This window comes from Rhamphochromis sp. 'chilingali' (genome assembly GCF_963969265.1).
Source record: "Rhamphochromis sp. 'chilingali' genome assembly, chromosome: 7".
Classification (NCBI taxonomy): domain Eukaryota; kingdom Metazoa; phylum Chordata; class Actinopteri; order Cichliformes; family Cichlidae; genus Rhamphochromis; species Rhamphochromis sp. 'chilingali'.
The window spans coordinates 21,736,140-21,756,781 of record NC_137934.1 but is presented as its reverse complement, the minus strand read 5'-3'; the positions used below and the strand labels follow the sequence as shown (position 1 = coordinate 21,756,781).

At 41.0% G+C, this 20,642-nt stretch overlaps 1 protein-coding gene across 1 annotated transcript; it reads left to right on the top strand.

The window, feature by feature from the left end:
- Positions 1–2,604: 2,604 nt before the first annotated feature.
- On the top strand, positions 2,605–20,629 carry LOC308400291 (interferon-induced very large GTPase 1-like; the record flags this gene model as incomplete). The annotated part of the gene is made up of 10 exons (XM_080887919.1): positions 2,605–2,642; positions 4,686–4,844; positions 6,423–6,454; positions 7,013–7,118; positions 7,852–7,892; positions 8,070–8,181; positions 8,961–8,995; positions 10,390–10,495; positions 15,768–15,805; positions 15,896–20,629. Exons 2-10 carry the CDS (start codon positions 4,727–4,729, stop codon positions 20,627–20,629), a joined length of 5,322 nt encoding a protein of 1,773 aa, XP_080744045.1. The 5' UTR covers positions 2,605–2,642; positions 4,686–4,726.
- Positions 20,630–20,642: the final 13 nt, after the last annotated feature.

Here is a 20,642-nt window from a genome sequence, read left to right as displayed (position 1 = left end):
TCGAGCTCTTGTGCTCCTTATGCCCTACATTGTCTCAGGAGCATCGCTGCACAGCCTACCCTTGGGGTCTTTCCTGGTGTGGTAAACCCCAACCTTTTTTGCTTTTGTGCTCAGAGCGTGTTACTGTGAGGTCATGGTCAGTGTCCCTGTGCTGGCTTTCAGTCCAGGTTTGTCAAGCCACAGTTTCAGATTGAAGAAGTCAGTTGGATGACTCATGAAACGTATCACTGATGAAGCAAATCACAGCAGGACAGCTGCTCCTTAAGACAAATATTGTTCCTCTTCTTCTCAGAATCCAAGCTGGGAGCTGGTTCCACAGACAAGGGGCCTGAAAGCTGAAGGTTCTGCCTCCCAGTCTACTTGGATGGGAGGAAACACATAAAACTTAGCACTGCCGTTCCTGAAAAAAACACCTCTGCTCCAAAACATATTTCAGAAAGCAGTTGCACATCTTTAGACACAGAGAAGGCCTTCGGTAGAGACAAACAGCACTGTTTGTTCAACGTGTTATGAGTTCATGTCAGGAAAAACATCACAGAGATCATGTGACATTAAAAAACTCGACTGCAGGAATTTTACAGCAGAAATATTACCAGTGTGAGGCTCTGCCACTGCTGCTGGTCACGCCTTATCAAACCTTATCCAATAACTGTACAGTCGCACTGTCCCTAAAATGTCTGTTTTCTTAGAAGACATAATGATAAATAAATGGTTTTAAAGTGCTTTTGTGGATATTTTGTTGACTCCATTTACATATGGGGGGATTTTGACATATTTTTGTCACTGAAGAGGTATGTGCCACCCTACCTAGACCTTAAGCCTTTCCTTTGGACCTCTGATGAAAGAAATTACTCATAGATTGATGTCTACACCCATTTAATAAAGTAAAAAGGTCAATATTTAAAAAATAATTTTGCATGTTTGCATGTTGTATGTTTTGAACAGATATTCATCAACAGTATTTTCAGTATTTTTCATTAGTTATTATTTTTATGAGGGTTTTTTTTTATTCAGTTAACTTTTTATTAGTATATTTACTTTTAGTTTTGTTTTCGTTAGTTTCAGAGTAAGCTTTGAGGTTATATTCAGTGTAATGTTGGGATATTTGTTTAGATTTAGTTCAGATCCCAGTCTTGTAGAAACCTCTGCACTGCTTGTTCTACTCAAAAATCTAACCAAAGTTAATTCGCTTAGACTGACCTAAAGACCTTTCTCTTGGATCTGAGTTGACCATGGTATCATTGTAAAGGATACAGCAGGAGGTTTTGTTCTATATAGTGGAATATCCCAGGAGTCAAATCTTGGCCTTATTTTATTTTCTATGCTGTTTGGGTCATATACTCTACAACCATGTTCACTTCAGCCATTATGTTGATGTTATGCTATATGGTCCACTATCTCAAATGTCTTCTATGATGTTTAGTGCTATATGTATCAAATCTTCCTTCATCACACCGAACTTCTCTAAGAAATTAATCAAGCAGAACATTCAAATACGGAAACAAAATTTTCTGTTCAGAAATGCAATTAAATAACTAATTCAACATCTTAGAAACATAAAATGACTCTGATAATACCAATACTGGCTGTAGGCTTGCCACTCAGATAGACATTAGAAACAGTACTTAAGCTTTCTGTATTCATCTTTCTAAACAAAAACATCTTTTTTAAAACATTGTGAATGGGTGGATACTTGTTTAAGAGGAATGAGCTAACTTTTATCCACAGCAAGAGCTTTTTTCAATATATGAAATTAAAAAAAGATATCTCTTAACATTTGTCACAAGCTAACATAACTGAATTTTAAGTTTTAAATTTAGAAGCAGTTATGCTCCTGTATAAGACCTTGCATGTAGTTATATGTACTGTTTATGTGGTGATTTATTCGTGCATTTATTCCAGAGGGTTTAATATAATATTATGGAAATGCTTTTAATTTTAAATCTGATGAGACACTTGACTCTTTTAAAAAGTGGAGACTGAAATGAACCGATGACTGTCAAAGTAAGATGTTCCAGTCGTGTGAGTTTAAAAGCTGGTGGGGTTCAACGGTTTATTTAACACAGTTTGCAAATACCATTCAGAGTACATTCATCTTAATTATTGGTTTTGTGTAAAACATTACAGTGTGGCTGTAGCATAGTGGCACTACGGGAATCCCCCACATGCACCTGCACACATTGTTTCTTTGTTCTGAACCACAGACCACACCCTATCAGCACAATAATCAACTGCATGTGTAAATAACCACCTGCAGTGTCTGAAGAAATGTATCCTCTTTAAGAGCTTTAAAGTCTCTAAAGAACTGAACACTGTAATGATCTGATAGATCTTGAGCCAATTGCATGAAGAGAAAAAGACAAATGTTGATGTGGATGCTCAGTTATGAAGAGCCCACAGTTTCTTCTAAGCCACAACATTTCTGGTAAATGTTATAATGCAGCAATGATATCATACTTTTACTTTTACTTTCATTCACCTCTCACACTACATGACATTGGCTCAAAGCCTGTGGGAAGGCTTTGTCAGGGGCAGATCTCCAGTCAAAGGTCGCTGAACTCTATAAAACAGTGCTGATAAGATTCACTGAGACACAGCTGCATCTACACAAACTGGACCGAGCTCAGAAACACAAAGGAAAGGTGAGTACGTATTAACTGTGGAACATTTTTGTGTGTGAGTACACGCATGTGTGTGTGTGTGTGTGTCGGTTACTTTCATTCACTGCAAAGCCGAGTTAGCTCTACCAGGGTTAAAAGGTTTAATAAGGATGACAGTGAATCGTGCAGCTGTGATCAGAGAGTTACAAACACTAATCATGGATTCATGGCATGAATTTAAATACATTCTGCTAATTCTGGTCAAATATCCAACTGTATTTAGGCCAGAAATTTGTTGAAGGCAAAAAGTTAAACCCTATATTAATGCGAGCGTATGTCTGTATTTGAGCTTGTCTGTATATTTTGGACTGTGTGTGGATTAAGTCATCAAGGAGGTATGCTGTGTAATCAAGAACAGTTCGAGGAAACTGTGAAAAGCCCAAAACTGCCCTGACATTCATGCCCATGATGAGTGGATGTAAACGTCTGACCACAAAGATATGCACATATTCCCATATTGTGGTTAAAACACCAAATCTGGGAATTTATTTTCTTAAGAACTGTGCTCATCCCTCCAGAAATACTTGGAGAATAAATGCCAACAAGCACTAAACCTGTTCTTGCAGCACATGATCATCCAGCATGTGGTCTAAGATGCTTTATGTTGGGCTTTCCTTTAATTTATCCATCTTATACACATTGTTTTTACTTAGTTTTCTTGTGAAAAACTGTTACCAAACTTTGAACTTTTGAATGAACTTTCATATTTGCTGCTTTCACATTTGATGTGGTTGAGCTTCCTTTTACTGTCAGTTTTGTCTAGTTGACAAGTTTGGTACTCTCCACTCTTTGCTCATCGGTAAAGTCCCTGCTGCCATATTCCTCCATTCTTATGTGGGCTTTCAAAAATATTAGTTTAACATTTTTATACATACAATATAATCAGGAGCAGTTCTAAGGCAAAAGACAGTCGTTAGAGCAGCTGACAGATAACTAGGTAGTTTGGTCTGAGTCCCTGTTCAGATGCAGATGTTTTTTTTTTACATGATAGGAAAATGACTGAGAACTCATTTGTTTCTGTCCACAAACTGAAGGACTGCAGTCAATGCAGGAATCAGCACATTTGTAAAGGTAACAAAGTAGACAGTTAATATATAAAGGAAGAAGAAAAAAACCTTCAAGTCAGAGACAAAAGTTAAAAAAACAAAAACAGGGAAAAAGCCACCTTTTCATTCTTAGTGACCTTAGAGAGGACGCAGTCAAAGCCAGATGTAAAGAAACACTGAAAATGGTTCATATTTACCAAAACACATTATGATGACTTCTGACCACGGATCATTTTTTGTTTAACTTCACAAATCTCAAAAAGCTCAAAAACTTCATGTGCAGTCAAAGGTCTGCAAATATTTGTGACATTCTTTGCAGTTGAAAATCATTCATCACACATCACAAACACAAATCATCACGCACACAGATCACATCACACGTGCACAGACACAGTGCCAGCATTGTGGATCACAAGACATGTATAGCCTTGTAATTATAGAAGTTAATGTTTTCAATGGAACAAGTGTGTCAGGGGTGATTTGTGAATGAAGGATAGCAGGCAGGGTGAAGGGGTTGGTTCACATGTAGATGGAAAAGAAAACCAAAAGCAGCATGTTCACTCAAGTGTGGTCAGTTTCACTTTGGGGTTGTTTTTAATACAACAACAAAGTGTTAGATTTCAGAAATGCTAATATTATGAAGCTTTTCTTATAATCAGGTGTTTTCACAGTGTGGTACTTCTAATTTTACTAAATTCAGAACCGGTTTTCAGTTTGTGTCACTATGTCTTCTTGTTAGTCTGGGCAACAGTAGCTCTCCGCTGAAATCTGTTTGCTGACCTGCTAAGGTCGCAGTTTATTCTGTATTTGTTTTGGGGAAAAGCACATTAGTTGTTTAAAGTTCATTTCTGCAATCTGCTGCTATGATAAAGTTGTGGTTTTTTTCCTTGATTCAAAATGAAACCAAGATGCAGTTATTTAATTTTCTGTTTTCTGTAATTTTCTGTTTTAATCTCTCTTTTTGAATCATCTCTGATAGATTACACTACTGATCTTCTGCTTGGATGAAAATCCACCGAGATGGAGGAGCTTGAGCAGACAGCAGAAAAGAAAGGAGGAAAAAGAAACCGTAGACTTTGTAGAAAAAGAAGAAAGTGTAAAATCTTCCGTTTGTGTTGCTGTTGCTGTGCCACAGACGGTACTGTGTCATTTACTGTGATCTCTCTGTACACACTGGTGTTCTGCTGCTAGCTGATTTTGTAGTTGATTAATTCATCTTTTAAATAGCACACTCGTTCTGCTTGTAAAACACAAATTAGGCAGGGACCCCGTATAACTAACTGCAGACTGTGCCTGTAGCATTTCTGTAATGAGTGTGTTTTTTTAGGTGAACTAGCTTAACCGTTAGCAAACTAACTATGTGCTTCTGGCTCTGCAGCTGTTTCACCAACACTCCACAGCCCTGCTAAGTGGTGCATATAATAAATGTGACTGTTTTGTAGTTGTAGATGGCAGGTTTAATGTTCCACATTGTTCAAAATAAACTGTCAGCTAACCGGGCTCTTTAGTCAGTGCAGGCCGAAGAAGCCTACTCCTTGTTAGCAATGCCTGAGCCAGTCTTTCCAAGCAGCGAGGAACCCATGCCGGCTTGGAGACCATGATAAGGAAGCATAATTCATTCTTATTCTCAAATTGATTTTCCCACTTTGGAATAAACCCACTGAGAAAAAAACTCAAACATAAACTAGAGACTCCAGCAGCCACCGTTAAAGACATTTTATGGTGAAGAGCCAGCATTGCTAAATACTGACTGTAACATTCATCTGTTTTAATGAATTATTAGATACAACTCAAACTGCTAATGTAGCACACTTAACGTTTTAGTTGCTCTTTACAGTCGTAGAAACTGAACATTGATAACTAAATCGCAAGTAAGTGATAAATCATCTGACCTACATTTATATAAAGTCGTTCACTTCATTTATTTTATCTGCTTGATGGAGCCCATGATGGGTTTCCCTCATGAGGACCCAACAGGGCAAAACTGCTGTGGACCCTGTGTCTGCACAACCACTTGGGCCCCATATTCCATGAGATAAATGTGGATTTGTCACACCTACAGTTCCACAATACACCCACATCTACCCACTGTGGGCCTGCACTGGCATGTCTGCTGGATCAGCTTATTTCCCTGACTTCCTATTAAATCCAGATTTGAATGTACAATACTTCATCGTATCTGAAATAAATGGTAAATGGCCTGTATTTGTATAGCGCTTTTCTAGTCCCTAAGGACCCCAAAGCGCTTTACACAACCTGTCATCCACCCATTCACACACACATTCACACACTGGTGATGGCAAGCTACAATGTAGCCACAGCCACCCTGGGGCGCACTGACAGAGGCAAGGCTGCCGGACACTGGCGCCACCGGGCCCTCTGACCACCACCAGTAGGCAACGGGTGAAGTGTCTTGCCCAAGGACACAACGACCAAGACTGTCCAAGCCGGGGCTCGAACCGGCAACCTTCCGATTACAAGGCGAACTCCCAACTCTTGAGCCACGATCGCCCCATACCTCATAGTACCATGTTATCCCACAGTTGAGCGGGCTTGTTCACTTCTTCACAATGCGGATCATTTACTTCAGTCTGAGCTCTTGCATTTTGTCTTTTCTCCCTATGCAAAAGTAACAAACTGAAACATTCAGGACTTAAATGTAGTAATCAAACCTGACATTATGTATAAGTTGTGTTTTTTTTTTCTTTTTCCATAGATGAGTTGGATGAAAGTGAAACGACAACAAAGGTAAATATATATATATATATATATATATATATATATATAATTCTCACATTTAATCGTACAGCTGTCACACATATTCATTTTCTAAGAGTTACATTTCAAGATATACAATACAAACATGTCCATAAGATACATTTTGCTTAAATCTACAAAAACCAATGACAAGCAATTGTTGTTACCCACAATGCCCAGTTCCTTTGCAGATTGATTAACCTCTGCCTATCTTTACTTGCCACAAACCCTAAAATGCTCTGCTCATGTTGCTGACCTGTCAACCAAATTAGCTGTAAATGTCCTTCCAGCTGTTTGTCTTTAGTACCTACTAAAGTACTTACTTTCTGAAACATGTTGCTGCCATCAAATTCAAAATGAGCCTGTATTTTTAGTGAAATACTAAAATGCCTCAGTTTAAACATCAGTTATTTTTTGTGTGGTCTATTAGGAATAAAATATCAGTTTATGGGATTTGCAAATAATTGCATTTCTGTGTACATCCTTACAGTCAAACACTTCAACATTTTATCTCAGATCTAACCTGTTATTTATTACCTGTTTTCTCAGCCTTTATTGAATAAAACTGGTGAAGCTCAGCACCTAGAGCTGAACGTTACAAGCACAGGAAGTGAAACTGAAAATGCATCTGTACCATCTTCCACCAATAATAGAGGTAATCTAATCACGACAGCCTGACCGAGCATTTTAAAATATATTTTTTGGAGTTGTTTGTTGGACATTGGAGTTTAAACATGAAGAAGAATTATTAATCTTATTAAACACAAAAGTGTGCAAAGGAGAGAAGCTCTGAAGGACAGGAGTCCAGCTTGGTCCAATCTGTGTTTCTACAGATATCAAATGTGTAATCTCTACTTACTGTTCCTTCAGTACTTTTAAGTGTTTTTGTTGGCTGCTCTTGGACAATTCTCAGTACATATTTCAAGCTCTGATCTCTAAAAATGCATGTCCCAAAACAACTCGTACATACAGCAGAAAAATGGAAAAAATGTCTTCCTCTGTCATGATTATGAAGAGACATGAAGCTCAGCACAGAGACATATGTGTAAACATTAATTAAAGTTATATTTCTGTATGAAATCCGATGTTTTTACACTACGCTTTACACTAAAGCAACAGCAACAACAAAGTCAAATATCTTTTGCAAGCAGCAAAATAATTTACCTCAGAGTCAGCATACTAATTACTGCCTTCCACACATTGTTATCAGTGTGGTCAGAAAATCTTCTCGGTTTGTTGAACCAATATAAAACTCAGTACTGAGTATTGATCCATGTCCAGTCACTAAGACGGCGTACAACCCCATTTACCATGGACAATATGCAAATAACATGAACAAAGAACAGTTGCCTTGACTGCACAATCATCTTTTCTATGTCCTCTTGCAGTAGAAGAAAAAGTGGAGATCACACGTGAAGTCAGAGGAAAGGTAATGTTTTACCCTTTAATGTTTGTTCATCATTAAAGGACAACGTCTGTGTTCTGAACATAATGACAAGTTCAATTCGATTCAGTTTTATTTATATAGAGCCAAATCACATGTACAGTTTGAATCTCAGACATCGCATCCAACAAATAAAGTCATACAAGTGACTTCTTTACTCAGACTGAGCCACAAGACGAAAATGAAGATCAGTCAGAGAAAAGAGAAGACACCGCAACAGGAGGAGGAGAATCTGAAACCTGGACTCCATCACAACCTTTAAACATTGAGAAGGGTAACAATGAAAACTTTACTTCTACAGTAACATGCATTGAGGGAAATAACTATTTTATGCTTTGCTCATTTGCAAAGAAATAAACAGTCTTACAAATCCAACAGATTCAACAGTTCAGATCCAAAAGTGTCTAAACGTCATTCAAAATGAGCGATATCATGTAAAAGCTGTCAGTGTGCACAATAACTGAGCTGGTTCACTTCTAGACACTGACCTTCTTCCAAAACATGGTTTATTAGCAAATACCCAAAAATGTCACTTCCCTTTGTCCTGAAAAGTGACCATGTCCTCAGCACCACCAATCAGAAGATGTAAATCAGATCATGTGACATTTAAACAGGCAATTTATCAGTTTGTTCACACAGTTATAATTTTGTTTGCTAACTTTATGTGCTATTTTGTATCTTAACAACAGTGGTCTTTTGATACATCATATTATTTTACATTACCTTATTTTATATGTGTGTCGTTATTTATTTTAGGCACAGTGTAGTTTGTGAAGCGTAACTTCTGTTAATGGATTATTGCTCATTCTGTTACTGTTTAGCAGTGTGTAAAACGTTTGGCTCCAATCCTTCAATTGGACGGATTGAAAGTAAAGAGGTCACCTTTGACAGGGGCAGCATCTCGATTAATACATCAATGTATAAATACAACTAAGACTCTTTATATTTAACTGAAGGAGATTCATTTCTTCAAAATAACATATTTTGACACTTGATAAAGCATTTCTTCAATGTTCGATCTTTTAACCTGCCTGTTGTTAACTTACCCTGCAGGAGAGGAGTCAGCGAAGAGCGCAGCTGAAACAGAGGTAAAGATGAAGTCTATGTATCGTCCCTGTTCACTGTCATAGCAAAATGAACACCAAACTGCTCCTCTAAGTCTACTTATAGCAGTCTACTCTGATGAAAAGAAAGTACACTGTCAATTTTTTTGTTTTACAAATATAATAAAATCATCTGTTCCTTACCAGGTTCTGAAACACAACCTCAGGTGCACAACAAAACATGACAGACTACACAATGTCATCATTTATTTAACAGGAAAAAAAAGCCAAACTGCAGTAGCAGTGTGTTAAAAACTAAGTACACCATCGTCATCAACTGTGACCAAGTTTTGGCAATGTGCAGATCTGGAGCAGTGTGAGAAATGTGTGTTAATACAATCTTCCAAGGAGTGGACATAAATGTCGGACGTGAAATGATCAGAGAAACTGCAAAAGCATGAGAGCTCTTGACTCTACATGCCCCAGTTAGCATACTAAATGTTAACCGTCATGTCAGTAGAAAAGGACTGAACAAATACAGGTTCTTTGGAAGGTCTGCAGGAGAAAGTCTCTATTCTCTCTCTAAAAAAAAGTTTAGATTTGCAAAGCTTCATATGAACAAACCACAAAATATATCTGGAACAATGCACTTCGGACAGATGAGAACAGAGTGGAGATGTGTACCCATAATGCATAAAACCAAACTCAGCATATCACCGCAAACACCTCAAACCAACTGTCTGCACTGTGGTTGAGACGTGATGATTTTGCATCCACAGAAAACCTTACAGTCGCTGAGTCATCCAGGAAGTCTGTATACTAAAGAAGTCAAAAGATATTTTGAACTAAATGTCACACAACAAATCTACAACAGAAAGGCTGAAAAAGAAAAGAACAAATGTGTTGAAATTGTCCAGTGAAAGACCAGACCTCAACCCAACTGATATTCTGTGGTGGGAGTTTAAGAGAGCTGTGCAAAAATAAACGACCACAAATCTCAAAGAATTGAAGCAACGATGTGAAAGAGTGATCACTTCAAGTTATTGCTGCTAAAAGTGGTTCTGTAGTTTACTTAATCCTGGGGTGGACTGGTTTATCTTACGTAGTTTTTCACAAACTGCTTCATTTTGGTTCAGTCTTTGTTGAATACTGACAGGGAGCAACAAGTTACGATACATGTGTGAGATGTTTATCAATATGTTTTATTCTCTAATGCTTAAAATTTTATTTGTGAAGAAAGTAATTTCTAGCCATAACAGCTGAGGTTAAATAACAAGAATTTGATGAGATAAATTAAGTTTTCAGTTATCGAGTGGTTAACACTGTCATTTGAGAGCGAGAAAGACCTTGATTTCACAAAAAATCAAGAGCTTGTCATCATTTTGTTATAAAGGTCGGTGGCTCTACCTGCACGCTAAGTTAAAATATCTGTTTTTTAGAGCTACACTATGAATGAAGACATACAGTCAAAGAGTAATGACACTGCAGCACCAGCAGAAAACTCTATAATCAAGATTCAAGCGACATCTGAAGCCAATAAGAAGGGTAATATTTTCTATTTGAACTTTGATCATACACAATAGCAAAACATATACATATCTCACACACACACACACACACATACATACACATACATATATATATATATATATATATATATATATATATATATATATATATATATATATATATATATATATATATATATATACCGCCGCAGCCCGGGTTCGATTCCCGGTCAGGGAACCAAAGCAGCTGGATAGCGTAGTGGTTAGACTACACGCCTTTGGAACAGAGGATCGCAAGTTCGATTCCTGCCTGGGGCGTCTGTATCCAGTAAGGGTCCTAAGGCTAGACCCCCTATGCTAAGCGAGCCTACCGCAGACATGAGCGAGACAGGTAAATATGAAGGCATGCCGGCTCGGACGTCGCCCGGATCAACAAGGTCCGCGTCAGGTGTTGAGGAACCAGGGCACCCTGACGAAAAGTGGGATGAGGGACCTATGGATTCTTCGATACCCAACATCCACAATGACGGCGAAACAACTAGTAGCTCAGTGTTCCAACATTCGAAAGAAGGGACTGCTCTCACAGCTAGAGATTGACGAGGTACGACACAAATGCTACGGCAGGTCAGGGGGGAGATATCATCACCCCCACCCGAAATTGGGTACATAGCCCCAAGTGCGATAGGAGAAGAATCGTTGAGTGCGAGAGGAACTGACCTGAAAAATAGGATCATGGCCAAGCTTGAAACCTGGATCCCCCGTAGCCGGTTACCAAGATTACGTGAAGTACCCTCAGAAGGTCTGCTAGATGATGTTAATGCAGCACTACGGGCAATACCTACAACCACGATTACCGACACTAACAAGCTGATCTACAATACGGCAACAGTGATCAGTGAGATGCTTGGCTACAAGTTGAACAGCCACAAGGGGCAGTACCCTCCATGGAGAAGGAGGCTAGAGGGCAAGATCAAAGTAGCACGGAGGGAGGTTAGCCAACTAACGGAGTTGCAGAAAGGTGCGACAAATAAGGTGCCTAAGAAATACAGCAAGCTGTCCATACCTGAGGCCTTGGAAGCGGCTGGCCAAGACTCACAGCCTTGGCCAGCCGCTTGAGGAGGTACACCAGATAGATAGAACCAGCAAAGGTGTACTCTCAGTGGCAAGGGAACAATAAGAGAACAGCACCACCAAGGCTGGAGACGGAGCAATACTGGAAGAGCATATGGGAGAAGGATGCAACCCATAACGGCAATGCTCAGTGGCTAGAGGATCTGAGGGCTGACCACAGCGACCTCCCTGAACAGGGTCCAGTAACCATCACAGTGGCAGATATCCAAGAAAGGGTCTCCAGTATGAAGAGTTGGACAGCACCAGGGCCCGACATGGTTCACGCCTACTGGCTGAAGAAGCTGACTGCACTCCACGAGTGTCTGGCAGCACAAATGAACCAGCTGCTAGTTAACGAGAGACACCCGGAATGGCTAACCGAAGGTCGGACGGTCCTGATCCCCAAGGACCCCAAGAAGGGACCGGTCCCCTCCAACTACCGACCAATAACCTGCCTCAGTACTACATGGAAGCTCCTGTCAGGCATCATATCGGCTAAGATGAACAGGCACATGGGTCAATACATGAGCGGGACACAGAAAGGGATTGGCAAGAATACCAGAGGCGCAAAACACCAGCTACTGGTAGACAGAACAATCAGCCGAGACTGCAAGACCAGACTGACCAACCTGTGCACTGCCTGGATTGATTACAAGAAGGCCTATGACTCAATGCCCTACAGCTGGATACTGGAATGCCTAGAATTGTACAAGATCAATGGGACCCTAAGAGCCTTCATCAGGAACTCAATGGGGATGTGGCGTACAACACTAGAGGCCAACTCCAAGCCCATAGCACAAGTCACCATCAAGTGCGGGATCTACCAAGGAGATGCTCTGTCCCCACTGCTGTTCTGCATAGGCCTGAACCCCCTCAGTGAGATCATTAACAAGACTGGATACGGATACCGACTACGGAACGGAGCAGTTGTCAGCCACCTCCTGTACATGGATGACATCAAGCTGTATGCCAAGAGTGAACGAGACATCGATTCACTGATCCACACTACCAGGCTATACAGCAATGACATTGGAATGTCGTTCGGACTGGAGAAGTGTAGTTGGATGGTAACAAAGAGAGGGAAGGTAGTCAGAACTGAGGGGATTGAACTACCAGAAGGCAACATTGCAGACATAGAGGACAGTTACAAGTACTTGGGGATCCCACAGGCGAATGGGAACCAGGAAGAGGCCGCTAGAAAAGCTGCAACCACCAAGTACCTGCAGAGGGTCAGGCAAGTCCTGAGGAGTCAGCTGAATGGTAAGAACAAGATCCGGGCCATCAACACGTACGCCCTGCCCGTGATCAGGTACCCTGCTGGGGTAATAGGCTGGCCAAAGGAGGAGATAGAAGCCACTGACATAAAGACAAGAAAGCTCCTTACCATGCATGGAGGGTTTCACCCCAAGTCCAGCACCCTGAGGCTGTACGCTAAGCGGAAGGAAGGGGGCCGGGGACTGGTGAGTGTCAGCACCACAGTCCAGGATGAGACAACGAACATCCAAGAATACATTGGGAAGATGGCCCCAACTGACCGAGTGCTCAGTGAATACCTCAGGCAGCAGAAACCCAAGAAAGAGGAGGGAGACGAGGAACCATCATGGAAGGACAGGCCCCTGCACGGTATGTACCACCGGCAGATAGAGGAGGTGGCTGATATCCAGAAATCCTACCAGTGGCTGGACAAAGCTGGACTGAAAGACAGCACAGAGGCACTAATCATGGCAGCACAAGAACAAGCTCTGAGTACAAGATCCATAGAGGCTGGGGTCTATCACACCAGGCAAGACCCCAGGTGCAGGCTGTGTAAAGATGCCCCAGAGACAATCCAGCACATAACAGCAGGGTGCAAGATGCTAGCAGGCAAGGCATACATGGAACGCCATAACCAAGTGGCCGGCATAGTGTACAGGAACATCTGTGCCGAGTATAATCTGGAAGTCCCGAGGTCAAAATGGGAGATGCCCCCAAGGGTGGTGGAGAATGACCGAGCTAAGATCCTGTGGGACTTCCAGATACAGACGGACAAAATGGTGGTGGCTAACCAACCGGACATAGTGGTGGTAGACAAACAGAAGAAGACGGCCGTAGTGATCGATGTAGCGGTTCCGAATGACAGCAATATCAGGAAGAAGGAACACGAGAAGCTGGAGAAATACCAAGGGCTCAGAGAAGAGCTCGAGAGGATGTGGAGGGTGAAGGTAACGGTGGTCCCCGTGGTAATCGGAGCACTAGGTGCGGTGACTCCCAAGCTAGGCGAGTGGCTCCAGCAGATCCCGGGAATAACATCGGAGATCTCTGTCCAGAAGAGCGCAGTCCTGGGAACAGCTAAGATACTGCGCAGGACCCTCAAGCTCCTAGGCCTCTGGTAGAGGACCCGAGCTTGAAGGATAAACCGCCCGCAGGGGCGTGCTGGGTGTTTTTGTTTTACATATATATATATATATATATATATATATATATATATATATATTAGGGGTGCAACGATATTTGTATCGATATTGAACCGTTCGATACAGTGCTTTCGGTTCGGTACGCATATGTATCGAACAATACAACATTTGTAATTTATTTTATCAACTTTCCTTCTGACGATGCTGTCTGTGTTGAGTGCTCAGTGAATCTGCGTTCGACTACTCCGCCTAGGCTGCACTGTCGAGCGCAGATCCACTGAGCGCTCAACACAGACAGCATAGTCAGAAGGAAGAGCGCAGGGCACCTCCCCCACCCTCATTCAGATGTGGTGTTTGGAATTATTTTGGTTTTCATGTGGCGTATGACCCTGAAGGTAAGCGAGTCATGGACTAAAGTAAAACAGTATGTTGGATGTGCCACACAATGCTCAATTACATGGGTGGGAACTAGTGTGTTAGCGCAGTTAGCTCGTTAACGTGTTGGCCGTCTAGCCCCATGCACGGGGCGATCGGCGGTAGCTCGTTAACGGAGATTTGCCGTGTTGTGGCGTCAACGAGATTAACCTGAAAGCACTAGTGGGAACACAACGAATATGACTGCACATTTACGCCGACATCATCCTAGTGCAAAGACAGAAACAACAAGCATGCTACTAACTTTAGCCGAGTCATTTAGACAGCTGTTAGCACATGATTCTCCTTATGCTGCTGAGAATATAGCCCAGAAGAAGCGGATAGTATAGCTTTTATTTTGGAAAGAGACATTTCTCTGTAATAAACTCTCTTTTCCAAAGATGAGTGATTCCTCAATCAGATACAGGGCTTGCAATATCGCTAGCCCGACGTCCCGGAGCTAGCGATTTTTCCAGTCGGGCTATTGTAGGAAGAAAAATATATGTCAATGCTTTTGCATTCTTTCGGAAATGTAGCTGGGTAATTATGTCATTGGCATCGTTGAGCCACTGTCAATATGTGACATATTGAAATCGCGTTTGAATTTGCGCTTGTTTTTTTGCTTTCACTTTGCAATCGTGCGAACTGTGTATAGAGAGCGACAGCACTGATCTGTGAGTGATGATAATTTGTGCACCAATTCCTCTGACATCGTCTTATTAATCGTTAGCTTACTATGCAAACATGACAAGTGAAATCTCCCGCAGCAAGCTTAAACATGTGAGAGGTTGATCGCGCAGAGAATCGCTGAGCTTATGTGAGTGAGTGTGTAAAAGCATTTCAGTTCTGCTGAGCCAAATAAGACAGGTCAGGGTGAAGAAGTGACAGCCAAAGAAAAGCTTACCACAAAACGGAGAAGTTATGACAAATCAGACTATAAGGCAAAAAGAAAGTGCAGCTTTATGGTTTCATGGACAAAATAATTTCTGTGGCTGCAATATGACGAGCTAAATAACCAGGGCTGCACATAAGTGGTCCGCAGGTGCGCATTCGCTGTCAAAATAAAAAACACGTACAAGGGTTAGGGTTAAATTTAAAAACTGTACTTTTGAGTTAAAATATATATTTATAATTTTAATAAATGACAAATTAAGAAGGCATGAACATTTTTTTTGTATCGAAAAAATATCGAACCGTGACACCAAAGTATCGAACCGAACCGAACCGTGAATTTTGTGTATCGTTGCACCCCTAATATATATATATATATATATATATATATATATATATATATATATATATATACATACACACGTGTGTGTGTGTGTGTGTGTGTATACAGAAATGTGCTGATTCCAACTTGCTTGGTTCTGCTTCATTGATATCCCGCAGGAACGTCAGATAATGACGCGAGTGAAAATGAAGAGGAGGTAGGAGAATAAACATTTCTATCAAATGATCGAAATGAATATTTGGTTTGTTCTTTAATGTGACAAGATATTTTAATTTCATTCTCACAGAAGAAGTCATGCCATCGACAATTTGAGACACTGCTCAGCAGACTTCATCTTCAAGACAAACTCCAACTCAAGTTTTCAGTAGAAGATTTTTTTCAAATACGCCCACCTATAAAACTGCACCACATCACATCTGAGAAAGATCTAGCTCAGATGTTTCTCTACAGACTGATGATGTTAGACTACAGGGCCAGATGTATTCTTGTAAGAACAGACAGTCTTGAGATGGCCTATTTAAATCCCACGGTGTCTGAAATCACTGAGACGGATGACGGTGAGTTAGAGGCTTTATTGAGAACAAGCGTAGACACACATGAGAAAGAACAGACTCCTCTGCATCCAATGGATGTTCAGATGGCAGTATATCACTGCTCAGACAGCTTCCTTAAACAGATCATAATTGCAAAGCTCGCTCAGTGTCAGTATGCCTTACCTTTGCTTGTTCCTGACCCAGTATCAAAGGAGATTGTGTGTCCTTTGTGGACATTCAGACAAATAACAAAAAGCTGGAAGGTAACTCAAATCGAACCTGACTCACAAATTGTCACCATGAAGAACATCCCAGTCTACAAAGCTCAGACACCCTTGGTGTCATTTTTCCGCCTGGGTTCTTTGTCAGTGTCTAAATCTCAGCTGATGAACACTTTGCTCAACGATCGTCACAGCACCTTCTTCCACAGAAACTGCTTAGGAAGCATCAAGTCTCGCCATCTGATGGATGGTGTGGCAGAGATTGCCTGGTACTGTCCTGCTGGAAAACCCAATGATGCCTTCAATGACTGCATTGCCTTTTGTAATCTTCATGGTGATGCGCTGTCACTTCAAGAACAGTGTGAAATATTGATTGAAAAATCCTCCATCAATATTTTTCTTGTTGAAACTCTGCAGAAAAACAAAGAAAGTAGTTCTTTCATAGCAACTCTTTTTAAGTCCAAGAAGTCGCTCATTTGTGTCACTGTTGATGACTGCTATGATGTTAAGACAAAAAATGGAAAATACATTATCGGGCTCAAAGATAAAAACCAAGCGGATGTATCTGAACAGCTGAAAAAGATAATTAGAGAAGTTTTATCTTCTCCAGATGGTTCCAACTTGAAGCCATTTTTCCATCTTGAAACCATGGCTGAGCTCTCTGGAACCAGAGTGGATGAAAGTGACCCAGCCTGTCAAAGAGGGAAATCTGCTGCTTTGCAAATAATGAATCTGCTCACAAAAGACAACATGGATGTCTCGAAGATCAAAGATGAATTTCTTGCTGTTCAAGGGCAGCTCTGGTGTGACTGGTGCAAAATACACAAACAGCTGTTTCATCTTAGAGGAGAAATTGAAAAGGAGAGAAGTCAAAAGCAACAAGAACTGATGAGAATCCGTCAGAAACAATGTGCTGCTTCCTGCAGTAAACTGATGGAGCTGTTCATTGGAAGCCTCTCATCATTGCCACCAATAGACAAAGAATATTTCCTAAAATGGACTCAGATCTTAATAGATGCGCTCTCCACAAATTATCTTTCTTTGATTCTCAGAAGTTACAATACAACATGGTCTGAGGTCTTGGTTTTGAAAAGCAAACATGACAAATCAGATTTGCTATTGAGAAAACAGGCTGAGCTCGAAGGCATCTCCAAAAAACTGCAGTCTGCATCTTTTGGCTTGGAGCACATCTTCAGGGAAATGGGACAGCTCTATGAAGCCCATAGAGAAATACAGCAGGAGAGAAACAACACTGACTGGTCTAAATATCCTGAGCTGGCTGCACAGTTGATGATATCAGGATATCCAATGGAGCTGATGGATGGAGATGCAGGTCACGTGCCTTTAACGTGGATCTCCAGTCTTTTAGAGGAAGTCATCAAGAAACTGGGTGACCAGAGAGTTTTTGTGTTGTCAGTTTTAGGCCTACAAAGCAGTGGAAAATCAACAATGCTGAACACCATGTTTGGTTTGCAGTTTGCAGTAAGTGCTGGCAGGTGCACCAAAGGTGCCTTTATGCAACTGCTCAAAGTATCAGAGGAGATGCAGAAAGACTTTCAGACCGACTATGTTCTAGTGGTGGACACTGAAGGACTCTGTGCTCTTGAGTTGGAAGGTAATGCCACTCCTCACCATGACAATGAACTGGCAACATTTGTTGTTGGTCTGGGAAACTTGACATTGATCAACATCTTTGGAGAGAATCCATCTGAGATGCAGGACATTCTGCAGATTGTTGTTCAGGCTTTCATGAGGATGAAGAAAGTTCATCTTTCTCCCAGTTGTGTGTTTGTTCACCAGAATGTTACAGATGTGGCAGCAGCAGAGAAAAACATGGATGGAAAGAGACGCCTGCAGGAAAAACTGGACCAGATGACCAAGCTAGCAGCTGAAGAGGAGGTTTGCGATGCAGAGTGCTTCAGTGATGTCATTGAATTTGATGTGCAAAAAGATGTGAAATACTGTGCCCAGCTATGGGAGGGCAGTCCACCCATGGCTCCTCCAAATCCAGGTTACAGTGAGAGCATCCAAGAACTAAAGGACGTCATCCTGTCTAAAGCTTCAAAGTCTGCTGGAATCACACTCTCTCAGTTCAAGACCAAAGTTGAGGACCTGTGGAATGCCCTTCTGAATGAAAGCTTTGTTTTCAGTTTTAAAAACACACTTGAAATCGCAGTATACAGAAAACTTGAGGTTCAGTATGGGAACTGGACCTGGGCCCTTAGAAGCAAGATGTTGACCACTGAAGAACAGCTTCATAACAGAATTGAAAATGGTGATCTTGACAAGGTTGAGAAGAAGTATCTTTTGGAGGAAACAAGCAAAACATTTAAAGAAATTAGGAAAGCGATAAAAACATACTTTGAGAGTGACAAGGATAAAGAAATGTTGACTCAGTGGAGAGGACGATTTGAAATCAAAATCAGTGAGTTTTATGATGAGCAGGTGAGCAGATTAAAAACAAAACTTGATGGAGTTATCCTCCAGAAGAAAGCATGTAAACAGTTGGATGATGATAAGACAGGCTTTGAGAACAAGCTGCTACAGAAGAGCAAAGAGCTCGCTCAGCAACTGAAGGATAAAGTCAGAGATGAAGAAGAGCTTAACAAACAGTTCAACTCTGTTTGGAGCGGCTGGATTACTGAATTAACAGCAGATACTAAAACAGTTGTAGACGTCAACTTGGAAGAAGATTATTGTACTATTCTTCAAGAACTCGGTTTTGAACTGGCTTTTGTAGATGAATCAAAAAGACGTGGGAGATACAAGAAAATATCTGAGATTGGTGATTATTCAGACTACCTGAAGACAAGTGGACCAAAATTTCTGGGGACTGTGGTAGATCTTTACAAAAAATATGCTTTCAGCAGTTCTTTCTCATTTAAAGAACAACAACAAATCAGATCGCTCATTGAAAAAGCTGAAAACGAGTCCCTTGGTGCACTGAAAAGTAAACCTGTAGTAACAAGAGGCTACACACCAACTTACTTGCATGAACTTGCCAAACATGTGAAAGATGAAGTCGAGAAATTTGTGTCAGAAAGGAAATTTGCTTTGAAGAAGGATTTTACAGTTGATCTCTTGCTGTATGTGTTCGACAGAGCAGAGACTTGGCTTCTCGAGTCCCATAAAAAATTCAAAATGAGGAATGATCCACTCACATATTTAGAAAGCAAGGAAGCACAGTTTTCCACAGTTTTTAGAAGCTTTTGCAAAGGAAACTCATCTGCTGTTGTCCTTGGAGAACTGATCTGTGAAAAGCTGAAAGCTTCCACTGTTGAGGCTCTCTACAACAGGACTGCCATTGATCTGGCTGACCAGATGAAGTGCAATTTCCCAGCATTCAGTGGCAACACTCTGGACTTGGAAAAACATATACTGAAGTCCCTCGCTGAGAAAGAAGTCTTTGATGATTTCATCACCTACATCAAGAACCCAAGGAAACATACAAAAGCTTTTATCGCAGCAGCAGTAGAGAAATACATCTTCAAAGATCACAAGGATGAAGCCATGAATTTACTTGAGAAAAACGTTCTTGACATCAACTCACTTGTTAGTCAAGCTTTATTTACTGCAACACATAAAGTCCAAACTCAGGGAGGAGAGGCAGACAGGTGGCTGAAGGAGTTTTCCAGTGCGCTAAATGATAAGCTTACTCTGGATCCCATTTGTTCTCAAAACTTCAGTGACATAAATGATTTTAACTTTCTGAAGGGAGAGATAGAGAAAGGATTTGCTGCCATCATTGTGCAGATGAGCACCATGTCACTGGAAAACTTGAAGGAATCCAGACTGAAGCCGGATGAAATCCTCACAGATCAGCTGTGTAAGCGTTGCTGGGTAAAGTGTCCATTCTGTTCCGCTGTTTGTATCAACACTATTGAAGATCACAGTCCCGATGACCACAGCGTCCCTTTCCATCGACCTAATGGGATCCAAGGATGGCACTACAAAGGCACAGAGGAGTTGTGCATCACTTTCTGCACAACAAACGTTTCGAGCGAAGGCAGGTTTTACCCTCATCATGATTCAGAGGAAAGCATTCCTTATAAACAATACAGAACTGCTGGCTCAAAGTATGCCACATGGAGAATCACTCCCGATGGGTCGAGACTATCGTACTGGAAATGGTTTGTGTGCCGATTTCAAAACACACTGGAAGAGCACTATAATCTAAAATTCCAGGGCAGAGGAGAGATTCCTGATGACTGGAAAAAAATCTCTAAAGAGGAAGCCATTAAAAGCCTTGATGAAATGTACTGCTAACTCAAACAAACTG